We start from the raw sequence: 23536 nt of genomic DNA on the forward strand, positions 1-23536 counted from the left end.
TACAGAGGTTGTGTATATGACGTATCATTCCGTAAATATGGCAGACTACTCAAATGCATTCAACAAAAGCATGATTGTAATCTAACCATCTAACACAGAACAAATGCACTACGATCAAATAGGTTGATGACAACATTTGATTGAATGGACTGCACTGCGCCATGATTACGGTGAAGGACACCGGTTCAAATCCTGTGTTTGGAGCCAATCAATAATTTCACGCACAACCTCTATAGCTTATCCCAACTTGCAGCTTCTATCTTTCTTCCATGCTGACAAGCAATCAATTGCTTCTAAAATCAATTCACATAATTGTTAATAAGAATGAAATAAAATCAATTAATCAATCAAAATGTTGGACATCACACATCGTCATCATCCCTATATCTTCGTGTCAAAAATTGCCGTAATAGTACAGCGAATCCTCTCGTTTTTCAACAGCTACGCATGGCGATTTTGTTCGAGATAGGCCGAGCGACTCAGGCTAAGCATACCATGACTATCATATGAGATACCACAGAGTTTCTATATTCTACACATTATTACGATTTGTGCATGCTCTAGTACCCCATATGATGTTTCTATTACAAGAAAAAATCGATTTGTTTTCAGGTAAAACCAGGGTTTGTTTCAGTACACTAACTCGAAAAGCAATACACTAATTAGCGGGGCCTTGCAGCTTGCTGTGGATATCTTTTACTGCATTTTATAAGTAAAGATTTTGAAATCCAAAGTAAAAATTGTGATATATTTAATTTTGAGAATTACAATTATACTTTATAGGTATAAAGGAACATGTTTAGCCCATTCAGTTAAGTTCCAGGTGCAAGTCCTATAACACAATGCATATGTAAACTTTCTTTATCTGTGTCAATAATAGCATATTGATTTCAACAGAGAATAGAGCTGTATGGAAAAAATATTTATAATACAGGGTGTTGACACTGTGCATCATCAGTCAGCAGAATATTTAAAAGACTTATTCATGAAAATTTCAATTTCCATGAAGTACTGCATTATTATGAAACAAAGAAACGAACAATTAATCCTAACATACCACCACATTGATATCCATTGGTCCCCGGTTCATATGGGTATTGATTAAAGAACGGCATACATTCATGGCAGGTCATTCCTTGTGTATTACCCCCGCATACACACTGATACATCATCTTGGTCTCAGGAGGCGATGCCATCAGGATGCAGTCGGTAGCATGGTCATTGCACTGGCAGCGGGCCATCACTTTTATATCACGCACTGTGTAGTGATGCTGTTGATTAAATAAAACAAGAACAGATTAACTTTGAGGCATATGTGCTTCGATACCAACCCTGGACTTCCCAAATACTTTTTCCCGCCACAATCTAGATCACTAAAATCTTAACACTGAATGAAAACTTAGCATGTAAAGGAATACATTCTGACCAAGCCTGAATGTTTTGTTGGCAATTTACTGTGAAATAGAAGTACATGAACAAATTTCTTAAAAGCATTTTGATCAGTGTACTTGGTACTTCAACAAACCTGTTACAAATGCCCAGAGCATACATTCGTAATTTTCAAGATACAACATTTCAATCCACACAAGCTCCTATAAGCTATATCCCTCCCCTTCCCCCACCAATCAATGTTGCAGAGTCCAACACGGAGCCTGATGATAAGACCCCAATCAACATCGTTACGGGGGGGGGGGATCAATTTTAATAGAACATGGTCCTAAACTGTCCCAAGACTAAATTCTATGATTGTAGCTATATCCTATATTTAAATAGTACTTTTTAATTCCTTTTTAAGTATTAAAGATACAGTATAATAGTTTCAACCTTAAAATTCAATTTCAAATAGCATCAGGCCACTGAGAGATAATGGAGGAGTAGCGCCTCCATTATTAAGTAACATATCCTTCAAACATGTTTGTCTCGGAAGCGTAATTTGTCCTTCACTTACACCACTATGTGTTGCGGCCAATGAACTGTTGGGAAAGGATTCTGCCATTTTAAGCAAAAACAACAAGTTTAAGTAAAAGAAACCCACTGGCTATTTTGGCCTTTTGGAGTTCTATGGGGGACACACCCGGTATTCAGTACAAATCGTTTCTTCTCATTCTTGGTCAGTTAAATATTGTTTTAATAACTAAACACTGTTTTATTTAGTAAGAAATAATTACGGTATCCGTCATGAAAACTCTCCTTTTTCTGAAATGAACTAAACTTGTTTACCGTTTGAACGTAAGTAATCTCAATCGCGTATTATTATAGAACGCGCTACATACTTAAACTTTGTCTTCGACAAGCGCCTTCTGTGACAACGCGGTTGCTGCCATCTACTGTGTGACGGCATGCAGAAACCAATGAAATCCAGCATTTAGAAGCTAAGCCACAGCCACTGACGAAGAATTTAAGATTGTGCATTTGACATTAACTACATATAAATAAACTTACAAACTGGTTAGCAAATAGCCCAAACTCTTGTGGCATGTCGAAGAATTGAAATCTCACATATCTTGTTTGCTGCCACTGCTTCAACTCAGCCGCTTGAATCAACTCAAAAGTGATCTGGAAAAAAAGTAAGAAAAACTATATCAAATCAAAACCAACATATTGCCTCTATGGCGAAAGATCATTTGCCGCAGCTGCACCAAAGGTGTGGAACAAGTTGCCTTTCAAGCTTCGTTCAGTTTCAAACATAAACTCTTTCAAAAAAGGACTCAAAACTCATCTTTTCAATGCTTCTTGTTAGACAATATGATCGTCATCTCATTTCAGTTGTGCAATTTCATTTTCTGCAAGGTTCTGAATTATATTGTTTTTAGAGGTGTGAAATAAGGTGGCATGTGGTTTGTATACAAATACTGCCTTTTAAAGCGTTTTTAATCTTAAACATGTATCTCCAGAGTGAAGACTAATTTTATATGGTGTGCTGGTCAAGCTTACAGTATTTTATTGATATTTTATTGATTGTATAACTTGTACAATATTTTATGTTTTAGTATATTAAGGTGTGTATAATGAGTTTTATCATGCCTATTTTTCATATATACTATTTTGTTCAGCATGCCGGCCCTAGTTGATTTTTTTTTTTTTTATTAGTGTATGTAGTTTTAAGATTCTGTGCAGTGCCTTGAGGCTGTTTCTACATCGTAGGGCGCTTTATAAATCCCATGTATTATTTATATTATTATTATATTTTAATTTTGGGTCCCTATCCAAGCTAGCCCATGATACATGACTGCTGAGTTGCCACTTATAATAAAAATGTGTACATCCGTATCAAAGGATACACTTGGCACCTGCTACATGTGTCTCCGAGTCTTTTTACATAATAGCTAGGAATGGATACCAGACTCATCTCAAGTGCAGGTCACTTCAAATCATCCCCACACGGTGTCATCGCCCCGATATCTTCATGGCAGAAATCGCTATGGTAGATTGAATCCACCGCCACACATGGCCATTATACATATCGACCTGTTAAATATAATAGGCGAAGGACATCTGACTAAGGCTACTGACAATAGCCCGATTAGCTCGGTGACTCACCTCGCTGTGTGTCAGTCAAGCATGGTATGCCATAGGTCATATTCTTTTAGACAACCTTAACGATTGGCCTATACACTGCGCTATATAATTTGGCACATATAAATCAGAATTATTGCGGAATTATTGTCAGTTTTTGACTCTAGACGCAAGCTACTGTCTCAAAGCGCAAGCTAACGACTATCATATCTGTTCAAAATATATATTCATGTGCAAGGAACCACATCTGGTTTCTTTATACGAAATCATTTACGGGAGATATTCATCATTTTCTAACCCGGTATCCGAAGATTTTTGTCTGATATCAAAATCGTGCATAGCAATTCATGTGTATCGATCCCGTGTATTCATTTTAGTGTCTCTGCTGCACCAAATAATTATTAGCCAGGCGATGTCGGTGTGCCCCAAGTCACATGGTTTAGGTATAAACCACTTAAAATGTGACGTCATTGCCTGGCAGTATGCACGCAACTTATGGCAATTTCCATTGTTCTTTGCCCTGCAGTGTACGTACACATTGTAGTTTGCTCAGGGCATGTGCATTTTAAATCGCCCACCACATTTCATATATAGTACAAGAAAGCCATTGAACAGTGCAGCGGTTCGTTCAAGCATATCAATAGACCAGTCCCTCACCTTCGTTGATAAACAATGATGTCAAGTGGTATATACAGTCAACATTCCTAAACCATGTCACATGGGGGTTTCCACTTCCACTTTCCACTTGAGATGAGTCCGGTATTTATTTGTAGCTATTATGTATAAAGAGACACATGCAGCAGCCAACAAGTGCATCGTTTTGATATGGATGTACACAAATATGCATTCTTCTTGAACCTACATGTTCAAACTAGAGCGGTTACAGCACCATAGCTGAACCATGGAGCTTTGGCAGTATATTGTAGTATACCAGTGTTACATGTTTCGGACATGAGTCTAGTGTCAGTCCCGGTGGGGAATATCTTTTCATTATATTCTTTACTTTTTCCCATTCATTTGACATCACCCAGGGGGTCATACCTTCTTAGCATTGCGATATATATGAAATGGACCCAAAATAGGACTATTGATCTGGGTCTTATGAGGAGTGTCACCCCCCTCCCCCATGGGGAAAATATTTTTATTTTTATTATTCTTCACTTTTTTCTCTTCCATTTGACATCACTCGGAGGGGGGGGGGGAGTCATACCTTCTTGGCATTTCGAGATATGAAAGGGACCCAAAAAATGAATATTGACCCGGGTCTTATTAGGAGTTTCACACCCGGTTGGGAAACTAGTATTTTACTATTTGTAATTTTTTTTCTCTTTCATTTAATACCACTCAGGCCGGGTCTATGATGAATATCACCCCCCAGGTATGAAAATATTTTATTATATTCTTGACTTTTTTTTCTTCATTTGGCACCACTCAGGGGGTCATACCTTCTTGGCATTTCAAGTATAAAAAGGAGCCATATGAATATTGGCCTGGGTCTTATGATGAGTATCAGCCCCGGGTGTGAAAATATTTGTATTTTATTATATTCTTTACTCTTCTATTTGACACAACCTGGGTGGTCATACCTTCTTGGCATTTGGACATGTCCATTTCAGACCAAAGAGTGAGTGTGTAAGAAAGTAAATACCCGGGAGTAAATATAGACTAAATATAAGCTGATACCATTTCATGGTTCAGCAAAAATGTATGATGTTCAGTATTAATTTGAATTGTTAATAATAAGAAACCCACTCAGGCACCCATGTAACCTATAATTAAGGATAGGGAAAATGCATGATGCATGAAAAATGCCAAAATTTGATGTGTTTATTTTTTATGAGTTTTAAGTTCTACCACCAACTTGTAACTCTTAACTCTAAATCAAACTCTAAAATGTAACTCAAACTCATTAAATACATTTACTTGTACATACTCAACATTGTTTGATAAACACCAAGTAAAACTTGTGTGTGAATGGCAAGGAAAACAAAGAGCATGATGCAACTACCGTAACCACTCGGGTATAAGCCCACCTCCCTAGATGGCAGATTTCACTTCAAAAATGGGGGTGGGCTTATAACCAGGGCGGGGCTAGTATTTGAATTTAAAAATAAGAAAAATCATCCCCATTTGTATATGCCCAATATGTACCAGTAATTTCTATCATCTATGTCAATTTCTTGAAATTCTAAGTGTGGAATGTTAATTATTAACTGATATTTTTTTATATTTGTTCTTAAAAGTGAGAGAAAAGCATTGATTTGATTTAAGAACTTGGCCAAAATTTAGTACTGGGCTTATAGCCTGCAAGTGCACACTTGTTCCCAGAATGTTTTGAAAAATAAGGGGTGGGCTTATACCTGAAGGTGGGCTTATACCCGGGTGGTTACGGTAGTATGAGTTATCCAGGGTTGGCAGTGTTGATGCCAAAATTTCTTAAAGCTTAGCTAAAGGCAATCTTTCTACCTACCACTTCAAATCTAGGTAGTTGCGATCTCGAATATGTAGTACAAAGGATACCGTTCACATCAGTTATAGCAGTACTAGAACGAACGTTGAAATCACTCTGACATTTCCCAATCCTGGTGACTTTGTAGGCCCAATTGGTGAAGGTTTGACCATCCAGAGATTTCTGGATGCCCATTTGTGTTGGCCTGACTGAATCGCCCATTTGGATGCTGACAGATTCCACATAGTGTAGCTGTAAAAATTATAATAAAATAAACATCAAAATAATGATAAATTAAGTATGCTAAATGGAAAAGCAATGGTAACGTAATGCAAGGGGCTATGCAATAATTATGGGGGGGTAAAACTTCCAAACGGCTCGCCAAAAACCGCCTGCCCCTTCTTGGCCCGCCAAAAATTGCTTGCCCCCCCCCCCCCCCCCTCTCGACCTGCCAAAAAATCTTTGCCTCCCCCTTTGAGCATGCCAAATTTTTGGGATCCCAATTTTTAAGGTTATTAATTATTTTAAACTGTTGTGATTTGGTAGTTCACAACATCTTACGAATGGTAGTGAGCTTTGGCAAAAACTGCATTGCTCATTCATAGCGAGCGTGTAGAAGAATTAAAATATCACAGATACACTTTTATAGGTGCTGCGGTTCTTGAGTTACGTTGTAAAGAGGGCTGAAACAACAACACTTTTGTAAAACATACATAACTCATTAACAACAATAAATTAAGCAAGTTTGCAAAGTATATGATTTGTAGAATGAACTTTTGGAAAACATCAAGGCGTTAATTTTCAATAATATATTCATCTAGATAATGAAAATCGATTTTTTAGGCTGCTTCGACCAACAATACCTTGTCTACCCTTAAATGGTCCAGATGTGTGTAGTGAGCAGGAAAATTAGCATATTTTAGCGTTTCCGTACTGTTTTCCTAAGCCTTTTTAGAGCGTTTTATTAAAAAGGCGCCCCATGAATGTGTGCCAAAAATCGCTTGCCCCCCCTTCTTGGCTTGCCAAAATTGCTTGCCCCCCCTTTCGCCTCGTAAAATTTCTTGCCCCCCAATTTTACCCTCCCCAGGGCTCATAATTATTGCACAGCCCCTAAATGGTAAAGTAATCGTAAAAGTATGGACAGGGAAAATCGCAGTGCACAAAAAGTTTCTTTTGAGTACAATCGCGCATTTTAGGTTCGACTGCAAATTTTAAGATTTGCCCAAAATAACAATTTTTCAAGTACTCATTTTCCAAAAACCTGAAGTTATCACTAAAATCAAAGAATCCATAATGATTTACAACACAATCTATGTTAAAAAAAAGTTTAGAAAATAGGCCATCGCAAAAACTTGCAAGAAAAAAAGAAAAAATTTTTAATCTTACATAATTATATATTTTAATTTTTTGGAGAGAAAAATGCATTTTGGTAAAAAATGTGGAAATTGCGCATTTTCAAAAACTGACGCGCGCATTCTACTCTCAAAAATAGCGTATTTTCCCTATGCTTATAAAGTTATGCTAAATGGTAAAGTAATGCTAAATGGTAAAGTAATGATAAATGGTAAAGTAATGCTAAATGGTAAAGTAATGCAATATGGTAAAGTAATGCTAAATGGTAAAGTAATGCAATATGGTAAAGTAATGCTATATGGTAAAGTAATGCAATATGGTAAAGTAATGCTAAATGGTAAAGTAATGCTATATGGTAAAGTATGCTAAATGGTAAAGTAATGCTAAATGGTAAAGTAATGCTAAATGGTAAAGTAATGCTAAATGGTAAAGTAATGCTAAATGGTAAAGTAATGCTAAATGGTTAAGTAATGCTATATGGTAAAGTAATGCAATATGGTAAAGCAATGCTAAATGGTAAAGTAATGCTAAATGGTAAAGTAATGCTATATGGTAAAGTAATGCTAAATGGTAAAGCAATGCTAAATGGTAAAGTAATGCTAAATGGTAAAGTAATGCTAAATGGCAAAGTAATGCTAAATGGTAAAGTAATGCTAAATGGTTAAGTAATGCTAAATGGTTAAGTAATGCTTTATGGTAAAGTAATGCTAAATGGTAAAGTAATGCAATATGGTAAAGTAATGCTAAATGGTAAAGTAATGCTAAATGGTAAAGTAATGCTAAATGGTTAAGTAATGCTAAATGGTTAAGTAATGCTTTATGGTAAAGTAATGCTATATGGTAAAGTAATGCAATATGGTAAAGTAATGCTAAATGGTAAAGTAATGCTAATGGTAAAGTAATGCTAAATGGTTAAGTAATGCTAAATGGTTAAGTAATGCTAAATGGTAAAGTAATGCTAAATGGTAAAGTAATGCTAATGGTAAAGTAATGCTAAATGGTTAAGTAATGCAAATGGTAAAGTAATGCTAAATGGTAAAGTAATGCTAAATGGTTAAGTAATGCTAAATGGTAAAGCAATGCTAAATTGTATGCAAAAGAATTGGCGCTTTGGATAAAAATAGAACTTTAAACCATGATATCATTTCATTGAAAGGGCCTAGAAGCTTCAATACCACTCATTTTATGCAGAATTTAATAAGGAACAAGTCAATAACAATTTCTATAATAATTATGTACATTTGTATAAATTATCTGGAAGTCATCAGGAACACTTTGAACAAGTTTAATCCAATATTCTGTTAAAAAATGTTATGAACATTTATGCATTGTTTTTTAGCAAAATATTGGTAAAAATTACATATCAAAAAGCACTTATTAAAAAGTCATATTATCTCACAAACTATATTGATTATTGATAACAATACAATAAAAATAAATTCAAAATGTTTGTATTATGAAAATCGTCTGTCTGATTATTTTCAAATAAAAGGCATGTTGATCAGTATTCTCTGCCCTACTCCATTTTGTTTTTCGTGAATAGAGCACTTCCATATTAAAAATATGCTTCTGATAGTGATGTTTACATTTGTACCATATTGCCCACATGCATATTTTATTCAGCTAAATGTTTATTATTCAGCTAAACCTTAAATTAATAAATTTAAAACAAATACATAATTTCCTTCAAGGTAATGTCATTTGATCCACCTTAAGATTTAATTTTTTCACATTTACATTAAAATTTGTTACAGTGCCTGAAACCATGGAAATAGTAGATAAATGTAGGGTGTTTTCCAATGGATAAATTCTAAAGTCCCCTGGAGTGCATTGATAAGGGTGTGTCATGTACACTCATACTATAGTAATTACCAATGAGCAACAGCTGCATTGCAGTAATAATACAATCAAATAGTATTGATCTATTTATGCCTCATGCACACAATTGAATACTGCACACATTACAACATTTTTACTTTAAGGTTGGTCTGAACCCTGGAATTATGTAAACTTCCGGGCCTCATAACTGCTAAATTGTTGGTGTAAAGTATACAAATAGTATACATATTTAGAATGGCAAAGACTTGATAAGTTCATCTGTGAGGTCAAATTTGGGCCAAAATGCTCATTTTGGCCCAAATCCCCAAAAGCGGTATTTTGGCCCTAAAAAAAAAAAAATTCTTGGCCCAAAAATGTTTTTTTTATTAATTTTTAAAAACTAGATGAAAATATATATCTAGGAGCCGTTTTTTTATTTTTTTGAATTTTGACCAACTTCACCAAAAATATTTGAAATTTGGGGTGGAAATCAGGCTTTTTTATAATATTTTTGAAAATTCAGCATTTGTTGACTATTTTTGGTGCAAATTTTTCGAAGTTGGTCAAAATTAATAAAAAAATAAAATCTAGGCCCGTCAGTTTACATAATTCCAGGGTTCATACCAACCTTAAGGAAATTTATACTTAGCAATTCAGTTGATAAAATTTGGATTTTTTTTTTATTTGTGTACATCATGACACATCAAACTCATTTTGAATACGAGTTACATGTCCTTCTGATATCAAATAATTATGATTTTTAGAAATTTGCGAATACAATTTTTTAAGCCAAATTATTAAAAATATATAACAGTCCTCGAAGTTAACTTCATAAATCTAATGATATGTACTTTAAGTGTATGTAGTTGGGAGGAAAAGCTATGAAAAGCCGACCAAAAAAACAACCATCATACATTGTACATGTATGAAAATTTTGACCTTTCGTATTGAAGATAGGCCTACACATGAAGATTCATAAAAAGACCTACAAATTTTAAGTCATTTGAGAAATTTCATATTACAAAAATGATGTGCGAAAAATTATCACAACCAGGAACAAGAAAAACACAAATAAGAAAAGAAATTGCAGACTATTTTAGCCCAAAATGAATATGAATTATAGTATTTAATGAGAAGCATATGCAAAGCATGCAAAATTGTGACCAGCTCTGACAAAACCAGGAATAAGTCACATTTTTGCTTTAAAATGATACCAAAATTTTATGAATAGCATCAATACTTTTCAAGATATGGGTAATTTTGTAAATGATACCTTGATATTTTTGCCAAATTGCCGTTCTGTGTAATGGGCCAATTAATTTCCTGCTTTACACAGGATTCAATAGGAATAATAGTCCCAAACAAAAATGTTTGGTAGACTCATAACCGGTGCGATCTTACCTTTCCGATGTTGATTAAGATACTTCTTGCATCGATCCCGAGATGCGGAAAAACCAATAGTCATTTTGTCCCACATAAATGAATAAATAACAAAAACCCCGATCCCCGGTGGACTCACCCAAAAGGTGACGTCACACCATATGATAAATCCCTTATCCGACTTGGGATCCCCTACTCGGACCAAACTTGTAGGGGTGGCGGGGTCCGGGATAATCAACATCGGAAAGGTAAGATCGCACCGATGTTATGAGTCTACCAAACATTTTTGTTTGGGACTAGACTCAGTACACCGGTCGATCTTACCGTTCCGATGTTGATTAAGATACTTCTTGCATCAACATCTGAAAGATCGATCTAGCAAGTAACCGGACGGATGGAGGTACAAGATTGGTCAGCATCTGATCAGGGATCGGGAGCGGGTAACGATGGTTTTCGCGAGGTCAGAAAATATTTTCCCCCAACGGTCGGGAAACAAAAAAGACCACGCGATCACAGACATAAACCTCCTTACTTAATAAGTTTGGTGGTTAAGAATAGCGACACTGGTTCTTACCATGCTGAGTATTCTGTATAGTCTGAAAACCTGGTACCCGTACACCACCGTATTATGATCGCCGAACAATGTCCCGGTAAACCTCCCGCCCGTCTCTGATTACTAACGTAAGCGGAAGTATCGTAGAGAAAGGCGAAGGTGGCTTCCGGGACACCGCCCACTAGATCTCCTCAAGGGACAACCGAACGGTATACCCAAGATGATGAGATAGCTCGTGTCGAGTGGGTCGTGGGACGCGAAACCTTCGCGATCCCGGACCCCACCAACACCTGGACCAGCCATTGCGACAGCGGCTGGACCGAAAAGGCTCTGTAAGGGTGATGAATGCGGTCGTGAGTCCCTCGCAAGGCTTGTGTTCGGAAGAAATAGTGCTGCAGCGCCTTATCGGACACCCCAGCCTATCTTTGGCTTCAGCGAACCTTGCCCAACCCTGGGGATTGGAGAGGGACGAATGTCGGTATGCACCGCGCCCGTTCAGTAGTCACGAGAACAGAGCGCCCGAAACAGTGTCGCTCCAGTGTTTGTGAACACGGAAGCTAACCTCGAGACCGTGTGCAACTCAGCACCGCCGTCCGAAGCCAACGCCAAACCGGAAAGCCATCTTGAGAGTTACGTATTTAGCGGCGCTTTTGACGGAAGGTCAAAAGGGTGACCCTTAAAGTAATCTAAGACTGTGTTGGGATCCCTAGGAGGATCACTTTCCGTTTTGGTAGACACTCGTTGAACATACCGTCGAGGCGTAGACTAATAAGGTAACCATCGGCTATGATAGTCGACCCGTCTCGAAACCTCGGTGAATGGAGAGGACAGCTGACTTATAGCTGGCCCCAGTGGCCCGCTGAAGTCTTGCTTGGAACTTTTCTGTCAGAAACTCCGGAACTAGCAGCACAGAGGCTCTAGCGGAGAGCTATTTGTCTCATTGCACCAAGCGTAGTATGGAGCCAGACTCTGGCTATACGCACGGAGGGTAGACTTCCGTCTAGCCCGGCGATGAGAAAAACAGCTTCTGATGAAAAGTATCCCTCCGCTGCGTGTTCCCTGGTAAGGGCCATGCAGCTAACTGCAGGTGCTCTAGTGATAGACTGGGTACCTCCGCTCCGGGCATCCGGAGTAGATCTGGTACTGGGAGTGCCAGCGGCCTTGCCGCTAGCAGAATGACAATGCAGTCTTCCCACCCGATCTTGGCCACCACCCTCATGAGTAGTGAGATCGGAGGGACTGCATAAGCTGTCATCCCTCCCCAGTCTATGGACAGAGCGTCCACGGTGAATGCTTGGGGTCCGCGACCCTTGAGCAGTACACCGGCAGTGGATGATTGCGATGAGATGCGAACAGATCTTTCGAGGGTGGTACATCCCTTGAAGATCGTCTGAGCGACTCTGAACAAGGGACCATTCTGCTGGTCCCGACACCCTTCCTCGTGACAGATTGTGCGCGAGGATGCTGGTGACGCCAGCGATGTGTATCGCTCTCATCGTAATCTGCCTGAACTTGCACCACCCTATCAGGTGTCGTGCATGCAGGCTCAATCGTGGTGGCCCGGAGTCCCCTTGTCTGTTGGGGTAGGCTACCACGGTTGTGTTATCCGTCAGGACAACGGTATGTGATTCCACGATCACCTCCTCGTAAGCGAGGGAGGTTGATGTGAAACTCTGTCTCTATGGCCCCCATAGGCCCGAGACGGAGTCTCCGTGGATGTGGACCCCCAGCCCCGTTTTGGCGCTATGGTGCGTCACTACGTGACATACCGGGGTGCAGGAACCTGACACCCTGGGTCAAATTGGGCTGATGGGTCCACCACCAGAGTTCTCTCGCGCGATCTCCGACAACGGAACCGCGAGGGATATTGGTGACGACTGGGCCTGCAAGCAGGCTAGAAGGTGTAGTTGGGTAAGCCTACGAGAAAGCGGCAGTACAGTACGAGGTCTACCATACTGGCCATTAGGCCTACCACCTTCATCCATGCCACAGCGGGTTTTGCCCGAGACTCGGCCAAGAGTCAGGCACACCGCACCATGTTCGTCACCCGCTCGGGTGAGAGCACCGCGAACCCCTCCGTGAGGGTGATCTGGGCCCCTACAAATAGTGGTGTCTGCGTCGGGACCACGCTGGACTTTTTGAGCTGATCAAAAATCCAGGGTCCCGCACCCCACGGACTATCAACCCCATGAGACCCGTAGTCTTCAGTGGAGTGCGTCCGTATATGAGCCAAACGTCCAGGTAGCAACTGATGTTGACACCCCTGTGCTTCAGGTACACTGCCACCGCTCTGACCAAGAGTGTTAAACACCCTGGGAGAGATGGACAGGCGGATGGCGGTATCAAAACTGGTAATTTTGATCCTGTACCTAGAAGCGCAGATGCCTCCGATCTTGAGAGGCGATTGGCATATGCAGATAGGCGTCCGAGAGATCTAGCGATGCTGTTCCCATGCCCCTGATGGGGCAGGCTAGCACCGAGGCGAGAGTCCCCATTCTGAACCTCTTGGGCCTGAAGAACGTGTTCAACGGCCTGCGGTTCCGGATGGGGCTCCCGTCGCCGGTCTTCCTTGGAGCCAATGGCTCCAAGATCACCCGTAGAACGGGGGTAGACCGGGACAATCGCCCGCTTCGTGAGAAGCTGTGTGATCCCTGTCAGTAGTGCCCGACGCTGGGGGCCGTCTGACGGCACTACTGTGGACCTCTGAAATGTGCAGACGAATGTGGGGAGACTGGGTTGCCAGTCTGTAACCCCCACTCACCACTGACCATACCCAGGCGCTCAAAGAGATGGTTTCCCACCTCTGGGTGAAAGCCATAAGCGGTCGTCCACTGGGAGATCCCCCTGTGGAAAAACCGCTGAGCCCCCCAGGAATGCTCTGCCTAGCTTCCCTTGGAGCGCGCTTGCTCTTCGTCGGGGCTTGCCAGCTGTTCCTGTGCTACCCTTGCGCCTCCCAGAAATGGGTGCTGCAGAGGTAGTGGGCTCGGGTACTGTTGGTGGTGCACGGCCTGCTGAAGTCGGAGCTCCTACCCATGGTAAGGGCAGTTTCCGACCTCTTCAGAGTGCTCCGTTGGTAGCTTCTTTGCACGGTCCTCCACCGTGGCGCAGAAGCATCCAAAGAGAAAAAGGGACCCTGCCTTTCCATCGCGTTGAGCGATTGGAGTGGCAGGCCCCTCCCCCCGGCGCTGAGTGGACACCCTATGGGCTAGGCCCATGGAGCTCTCGTTGAGGCTAGCTGTTAGCACCGCTAATAGGCTCACCTGCGGAAGAGCTCAGATGTTGTCTGAGCGTGATACGCTTGCGACATCTGGGTCCCTCTTGGATCCCCTCAGGTAGGTCTCGTGGTCCTCCCGCGTTACACGCAGAGGAAGCGTGCGAGCCCGCGGCGTCATAGCTCTACTGAGCTCGACAGCCCTGCGATATCTACCCGTGAGGTTTGCCGGGAATGAGAGTGCAGGCGTCCCCTGTGAGGAAGCAGCAGCTGAGCATCCTACTGAAAGGATCCCTGGTCCTCCTCCATGGACTCCCCCTTAGGGGGTGTCCGGAGGAAGATCAGTGCTGTTGCTCCCCTCGGCGGGGCAGCGGGGAAGGAGACTGTAGTGATGTCACTACCGGACTCAGCTTCCGACTCCTTTCCCTCGCCCACAGTATCCGTGATCATGCTCTGATGATGACGGTAACTGAGGACGGGCATCTGAAAGCGGGTAAGAAGGCATAACCACTGTGTGGCTCGCCGACTACCTGCCAGCAGAAGAGGAGTACTCCCGCCAGACCCTGAGGTATCCGCCATGGCACCACTGGGTCCGCATGCTCTCGCAGCCGTCGTCCTAGCGCTAGCAGCACGGGGCCTACCCTGATCAAGATCTGGGTTAGCCCCATGCCGGCTGGCCTGGTCAACAGCTGATGATGGTACTGCGTGGCCATCGCTGGCGACACTTGCCACGGTGCTAGGCCGTGGAAGAAACACCCTGCGGCGGGTACCACGGGCATACCCGCCCGGCAGCTGACCCTGAAAGGATCCGCCACCAGGGTAACCCCATGGTACTGCAGTACCAGCACCGCCTCCCCCTTGTTGCCACAGAGACTGTGGCGACTAAGGCGTGTGCTGCGGTACCGGTGCGGTATCAGCGTGGGTACCCGTGAGGGTTCCCAACTGTGGACCGCTGTACCCTCGCCACACTGCGTTCCCTGTTTGGGGATCAAGCTGTGTGCTGGCGTGGTACCGGCGCTGTACTAGCGTAGGTGCCCGTGAGGGCTCCGGCTGTGTACCACTGTACCCATGCCTCACTGCGTTCCCCGCAAGAGGATCAAGCCGTGTGTATGGGTACCCCGCTATACCGGCTGTCCCTTGGCTAGAGGGAGCTTGCCTAGTACCACGGGTAGCTGAGCGTGCATACCCCCGATCAATCACCTCGCCACCTGAATAGGCAGCGTCAATCAATGGAGCTATGCCCTGTTGATTTGACAGTGATCGATCAAGAGAGGGTAATTGACCCATTGACGGTAATGGATCACCCACGCTCCGCTGGCTCTCGAGGACATAAGTGGGTTGTTGATCAGCTAGGCTGTTCAAGCTACTTACTGTACCCTCTAGAGCCGCCCAAAGGTCGCTGTGTGTGGCGGACCACTCACGGCAGCTATGGGCGGGTGCATAGCGGCTACCACTGAAGTCAAGCCGTAGCTCGTCTTTGTAGCTGCCACCGAATGCACCTGGGTCGCTGTCCCGTGAGAGACTGCGAGCCCAACCCCTGAATAATCGCCAGCCAGTCCCTGTGGACAGCCAGCAGCTATTCTAGGGCCCAGGGTATCACTCGGCGGTCCCGCCATGGGCGCTGCCGTGTGACAACCCCAGTTGGTTCTGCTAAGACTACACCCACAGCGTTAGCAGCGGTATCGTCTCTGCTGAACCCATGCATGCTAGGGTTCAACCCAGGCAAGCCGGGTACCCTTGCATGCTGCCCGTCGCTGGCTACTACTGTGGCTGTTTGAGCCCGTGAGACATGCCTGCAACAGCGGGTGTCCTCCTGCTAAAACCCGTGAGGATTTTCGCTAGAGGGCTGGTATCCTCCTGCTACAAAACCCGCTAGGGTTTTCGCTGGTGGTTACCGCTCTGCTGCCTGCTACTTTGCTCCGACGTATAGTCAGTGCTTTCGCTGGCTGCTGAGCCTTTGGACGCGCTTAGCAGTCCCGAAGGAACCGCCTGCTTGTCCGGGGACCGGAGCCCCTTAAGCAGACCTGCCATGACCCATAGGGGCTGTCACAGCAGAATCTACCGTATCGACTGGTATCCTCCTGCTGCAAAACCCGCTAGGGTTTCCGCTGGTGGTTACCGCTCTGCTGCCTGCTACTTTGCTCCGCCGTATAGTCAGTGCTTTCGCTGGCTGCTGAGCCTTGGGACGCGCTAGCAGTCCCCGAGGAACCGCCTGCTTGTCCGGGGACGGAGCCCCTTAACAGACCTGCCATGACACATAGGGGCTGTCACAGCAGAATCCACCGTGTCGACCTTACCAGTGCCCTTGGTAGATTTCTTCTTCGTCTTATGGCGATGACGGAGCCTATCCCAATCGTCAAGCTGGAACTCGGGAGAGTCCTAAGCAAAAGAAAGACATCTAGAAGATCGTGAGCACTCCCTGTGGGTGAAACAGAGCGGGTGTGGGTCCCGCTCCGTCACCAGGAAGGGCAAGCCCGACAGGGCCGAGGCGGCGAGGAGAAAAGGGAGGGGGGCTACCCCCCCCAACACGCGACTCAAGCCCAGTAAGCAAACCTGAGCACGGAGGCTGGTCGCTAACGTTAGTGGTAAAGTAAGGACTGGCTAACTTTATTACTAAAATGTCAGACGGGTCCCTACCAATCCCCACCGTATGAATATCTGATTAACTCGTCTTTATTGGACGGTAATGAAGACATAACGATAGAGTAATCACCCTAACATAGCAACAATAACCTACCGTACATGAAATACAATGTGTATGTACAAACATCTATTGTAACTTACAGGCTGCAATGGTTGTTTTACGTGGGAAACAAAATGAATGGCGTCATCGAGCGGCCATTTTGAATTGCTCGTGTGTCCCGTATATAAACGGAGGCACGATATGTAGCTAAGTTTTGGATCGTTTTTTGTCACTTTTTCGCCAGAAAATGCCGTCAAAACTATCCTCAGCCGAACAATACCGGTTTGGTTTTACCTAAGGTGTGAAACTACAACAGTATATCTCGCCTTGGTCGAGAAATTGATACACAGTGCTATGAACAATCGATAGGCACGCGTCTGTGTCAGTCGGAGACCAAGGAGGATAAAGGACGATCATATGGTGTGGCGTCACCTTTTGGGTGAGTCCACCGGGGATCGGGGTTTTGTTATTTATTCATTTATGTGGGACAAAATGACTATTGGTTTTTTCCGCATCTCGGGATCGATGCAAGAAGTATCTTAATCAACATCGGAAACGGTAAGATCGACCGGTGTACTGAGTCTCATAATTTAATTAACTGAAATGATTAAACCTCTTTTTCATAAGTACTTTCAAGGATTTGAAAGTCCGTGCACTTTAGTCCCACAGTCAAATACCATGAAATTAAGAATTCCAAAATTTCATTTTCTTTATGGGAATGTCATCTTTAAAGGCCTATAACTCAAAAACATGTCCAGTGTCTTGTTCCGGGTTTTGTTGAAGCTGCATGGTCACAATTGTGCAATCTTAGGCGTGTGAAAGTCGATTCCGAATTTATCGTCCCCCGCCCGCGTCACTTTTTGGAAACCAAAAATACCCGCGTCAAATTTTCAAACATGCCAAAATAATTCATTATTTTCAAAGTATCAGTGTTTTCACCAGTTTTAGCAATTGGAAACATATATTTTTGTTTGTAAAACATATATTCATAACTTGGAAGCAAAACCAGGCTCTTTTCTAACTTTTCTAATCTTTACCCATATAAAAAACATGTTTATAAATTACATGTATGAATTTGGCTTTAAATCAACACGCATTTATAATGAAATCTGATGAAATAATGAAAAATGAAAAAGTCCAACCTGGAAAAAAAAAGTGACGATAAACTCGGAATTGACTTTCATGGGCCTTATTTGAGCAGCACCATTTTGGGCTAAATTTGTTTTCTTTGGGGGGGGGGGGGGCAATAATTACATTAATCATTAGGGGGAAAATGAAAAATCTGCCCCCCTGCCCATGCCCAGCCCACCCAAGTCACTGTAGTTACTTACATCCCCCAAATCAATGGAAATAATTGTATCCAATCCATTGGCTACATCAAGTTGAGGACTGTTACCATTCCTTATTCTATTGAGAGATGCACTTTGCCAATAGGTGTAGCCATTACCGACATCACTTGTAACATCTGCATCGACCATTAAGTCTGCTGGATGGGCCAAAGTGTCATTGTTGGCATCACAAGTAGATAGCACCCGATCCTACAGATATATAGAAACAAAAACGAAAATATAACCATTTTAAACTAAATAAATACATACATTAGGCCAAATTAAAGAAAAGGTTAAGTCTCAAAGCTCCCGCGCACAGTGTCATCGCCCCCATATCTTCATGGCAGAAATCGCCATGGTAGGCTGAATCCACAGCCACGCATGGCCATTTTGTTCCGTCCTTTGAGACGCATAATGAGCCGAGGGACATCCGACTAAGGCTACTGACAATAGCCTGGTAATTGACCTCTCTGTGTGTGAGTGAGCATCGCAATTGAGGTCAATGGTCATCGACTTTTAGACTGCCTCCACAGGAGTGAGTGCAGCTAGCCTACGCTACGCTATAGTTTGGCACATATAAAATCAGAATATGTTGGTCAGTTTTTGAGTTCAAGACACACGCTTCTTTCTCAAGACGCTAGCTAACAACTATCATATCCGTTGAACAGATATATTGTTACAGTTGACTATGTACTCAAACAATTATGTAATATTCCTACCAATAAGGCAACCGGTTTTGATGAGATTTCTGCCAAATTATTGAAAGCAGGAGTACATGTTATTGCACCAATATTAACTCACATTATTAATTATTCTATTATGTCATGTACTTTTCCTACAAATTGGAAAAAAGCCAAAGTCACACCTATTTTTAAAAGTGGTCAGCATTGTGATCCAAATAATTATAGGCCCATTTCCATTTTGTCTGTTGTATCACAAATTATTGAAAGAGCCATTTTTGATCAGTTTTACACTTATTTAAATTCTCATAGTCTTATTTCTCCCAATCAGTCTGGTTTCCGACCTCTACATTCTACCTCAACTTCACTTGCTTCCATAACTGAAGACTGGTATGGTGCTATCAATGATGGTAATATAATTGGCATTGCTTTAATTGACTTAAGAAAGGCATTTGACACTGTAAATCACAATATTCTGATTCAAAAACTGAAAAATTTTGGAGTTAGCAAACAGTATTGGATGGTTCAAAAGTTATCTCTCTAATCGTACTCAAGCTACTTTTGTAAATGGTACACTTTCTAACTTTGATTCTATAAATTATGGTGTTCCTCAGGGTTCAATCCTAGGACCACTCCTTTTCATTCTATTTATTAATGACTTGCCTAATTGTCTTCACTTTTCTCAAATCAGTATGTATGCTGATGACACTATAATTTACTGCTCTGCCAAAAATGACATTGATATTGTAAATAGCTTAAATAATGATCTGTCGAATATCAAATTATGGCTAGACAATAATAAACTGAGTCTGAATGAGAATAAAACTAAATTTATGATGATGGGTTCACATAGCGACTAAGTAAAATTAATCACAATAGTTTAAATGTACATATAAATGGTAATGCTATAAGTCAGGTTTACTCCAGCACTCATCTAGGCGTAATAATTGATTGTAATTTAAATTGGCATGATCATATGGAAAATGTTTGTAAAAAATCTGCAAGAAATATCTCAATGATCAGAAGGGCTAAATATTTTGTCTCTGAAAGTACCCTTAAAATTATCTATAACTCTATTGTTGCACCACACTTCAACTATTGTGATGTAATTTGGGGCAATTGTAGCAAAAATGATTCTATTAAGCTTCAAAGATTACAAGCAAGAGCTGCTAGATATATTTGTAATGTTCCTTGGGATACCCCAGGAGCTGAAGTTCTGGAACAACTTAAATGGTTATCTCTTGATAATATTAGAAATATCCATCTCGCTGAATTTATGTATAAAGTGACAAACAATATACTTCCTGAAAATATATGTAAGTTATTTACGGAAAAGGAATATAAATACGACCTCAGGCGCAATCCAAGAAATGTTAATATTCCTTTTCCTTCAAATAACTATAAGAAGCGTAGTCTTTCTTACAGAGGTGCTACTATGTGGAATAATTTGTCATCTTCAGCACAGTCCTCTGTAAGTCTTGCTTCCTTCAAAAGACTGTTATTCAGTGATTATGATTTAAATTTTACCTAGTTATTTTGCATTACTTATTTTTCCTACTGCTTGTATGTATATGTTTTTTATGTTCTTATTTTTTGATATTTGATATTATATCGTTGTTTATACTTGTTGTAAAACACGGCCCCAGGGAAGACCAGCTCAAGGGCTGATCTTGGGCCTTTCCGTGTATAAATAAAATTTGAATTGAATTGAATTGAATTGAATTCAAGTGCAAGGAACCAAATCTGGCTTCTTTAGACTAAATCAATTACGGGAGATATTCATCATTTTCGTCTGAATATCAAATCGTGCATATAGCACATTCATGTGTATCGATCCCAGGTATTCATTTCAGTGTCTCTGCTGTATAATGTAATTATTAACCTGACGATGTTGGTGTGTTGTGTGCATTAGTTCATTCACCCGCATTAGCAAAAGAAAAATTTCTTCTTTCCTTTTTACAGAAAAAGTGTAAAACATACGATCGAAATGCTGTTTTGACAATTTTAGACCCCCTGCTCTTAGATTACTACACTTCAATACAATAGCAGCATCACTTTATTGTTCAATACAACACTTCATACAGCAGAATAGGCAGGCCCGTACGCAGAATTTCATTTGGGGGGTGCTGATTTTGAAAAAGTGGACCTTTTTTCCAAATTTTGTGAAAATTGGACTTTCTTCCTAAAATGTTGACCTTCTTTGTCCAAAAAAGCGTAAAAACCCTGATTTTTTGGCTCGCTACGCTCGCAAATTCTGAAATTTTTTGACTTTTTGTATACTTTATCAAATTTGGGGGGGGGGGTGGTACGTCGCACCCCCATGCGTACGGGCCTGAGAATAGGACTTGAGGTTTTTTCACAATCACATTTGAAAGAATCTTTGGAAAAAATAAAAATAAAATTAAAACACCTTTTTTTAATTTGGCCTTAGGAAAAATAAGACATCGAGGTCCAACGCTAGGGGGGTGGCAAAGGGCCCCACGTTTGAGCCCAAAACCCCCAAATAACGTAAATTTCCCCTATTTGCAGCATTTTTGTGCAAAATTTGTTGATTACGCATTGAACAATTTAGGCTTGCCCACAAACGTGTTCAAATGGAATTATGAATTTGTTATGATGGATGCAATTGCTTGTTGCACAATGCAGTTTTTCCGTACACCTGCGACAGCGTTATAATCCCTTGTTTTTATGTTGTTTTCTTAAAATTGTGTTCCATTATGAAAATAACTCTTTAACTTGTTTTAAATACCAAGATTTATACCATCATCATTGTTATTTTCAATGTTTAAAATAATAATTTTAAAAATGTTATTTTAGATATGTTTATGTAAAGATTTTTCTGTTTCAAATTTGCCTTGTTCCTATAAACCTGCAGATTTAGGCCTATTATTTATTGTGTTTTGATTTTTGTATAAGGCCCTTCGCACTTAATTATTAGTTTCCGTTACCGCCCTCGTTCAAAATTGAAAATCTCAAAATAATTAAATACTTTATTTTTGTATCTAATTTTCTCCTTTAAAACAACTTTCAACTACTTCTACTTGCCATTTTCTGTCTTTAATAATATCAGCAATAATGATGAATAAACAAAGAGTACAACTATCTTCCTTCACTTATTTATAAAATCAAATATTGTTGTTAAATAATTAAATGCCCGCTCAAGTCAAAACAAGTCAATATTTGCTTGTAATAGTTCAAACTAAATAAAGAAAATAAAAGATAATTAATAATTAATAATTAAAAGTCACCTCGTCCCTTTTTCAAAATCTTTAACAGGAAACTAATAATCAAATGTGAAAGACCTAATGGTTAAATTATGTTTGTTTGGTTGGTTAGTTAGCTGATTGCTTACTATGCTTTAAAACTGGTTGATCAGCTTGGTTATTCTAGGTTTTAATTTTTAGCTTATTTAATTAATTCTTTAGTAAGTTTATTGTTTTTCAGAAATGTCTAGAAAAGATTACATCATGTACCGGGGGTACTCAAGTTTGATTTTGGTATGGGTGTGCTAGTCCGACGAGTAGGACCTTTTTTTTCTAAGTTACCAGACTATACTCATTTCACACTATGATCACTATCTCACATGGTGCAAGAAAGACGAATCGCGAAAGTCCAGTGACCGCGCCGCCCCAAATTTTTCGGGAGGCGCGGTTAGTGTATTTTTGTGGTTAATCTTTCTTGAGCGATCAGAGTTAGAGTATAGTTGGTAACTAAGAAAAAAACAGGTCCTACTCGTCGGACTAGGGTGTGCCGCTGAGAGTTTGAAAGTGGACCCATAAATATACCAAATTGTCAAGAAATTTGGACCCATTGATATACCAAAATTCAAAATTTTCTGCCAAGTTTAACCCATATTCTTTTAGTTTTTACAAATTTTCCCAATTTTGGGGGACAATTTTGAAATTTTGGCTAGATTGAGGCAAAATTGGGCTACCCTTTCATATACCAAAATTGGCTTAGCCTTAGAAAAAGAGGTTATTGATATACCGAAAGGCCGATAATGGTACCCATATTTGCAGCACGTCCCTGTATACATATGGCCATTTGTACTAAGTACCCCCCTCCCCCGGATCATGTAAGCCTATTTTATATTGATTAATTAACTCATTATTTGCTTTAGTTATTTACCCGGTACTGATCTATAAATTTACTTACTTACTTTACTTATAAATATATTTACTTATTTAGTTATAAATTTAGGCCTACTTAGTTGTTTATTTATTTCCCTATTTATTAATTTACTTATTAATTTACTTTTTTTGTTAAAAGGGCATTTTGTGATCCACAGCCTCATCCCCCCACTTTTCTCAAAAAAAGTTGAGATTTTTATACCACTGCAAACCTCTGGCTACATAATGTTGATATACTGAAAATTTCTTGCAGATTAATTTTTAAATAGCAAAAATATCGTCAAATTTGAATTTTGTTCTGGTATAGCCTACCTATATGGGTCATTCTTCGGTAAGGTGCCTAATTGCAGTCCCCCACTTTCAGGAGTCATAACTTCACCCTATATGTCTAAAATTTCCTGTCCCGATGTCATGTACCGTCACGAAAATTTAGAA

General features: G+C 40.8%; 1 protein-coding gene across 1 annotated transcript in view; it reads right to left on the reverse strand.

Annotated features, from left to right (window-relative positions):
• Positions 1–23536, reverse strand: part of LOC140158409 (laminin subunit alpha-1-like) — a 161869-nt gene that overhangs the window by 136502 nt on the left and 1831 nt on the right. Inside the window, 4 exon segments of the mRNA XM_072181501.1 lie at positions 1058–1271; positions 2443–2556; positions 5987–6217; positions 18295–18501. Coding sequence (XP_072037602.1) covers positions 1058–1271; positions 2443–2556; positions 5987–6217; positions 18295–18501 — 766 coding nt within the window.

The sequence above is a fragment of the Amphiura filiformis genome, chromosome 8, assembly GCF_039555335.1.
Source record: "Amphiura filiformis chromosome 8, Afil_fr2py, whole genome shotgun sequence".
Classification (NCBI taxonomy): Eukaryota; Metazoa; Echinodermata; class Ophiuroidea; order Amphilepidida; family Amphiuridae; genus Amphiura; species Amphiura filiformis.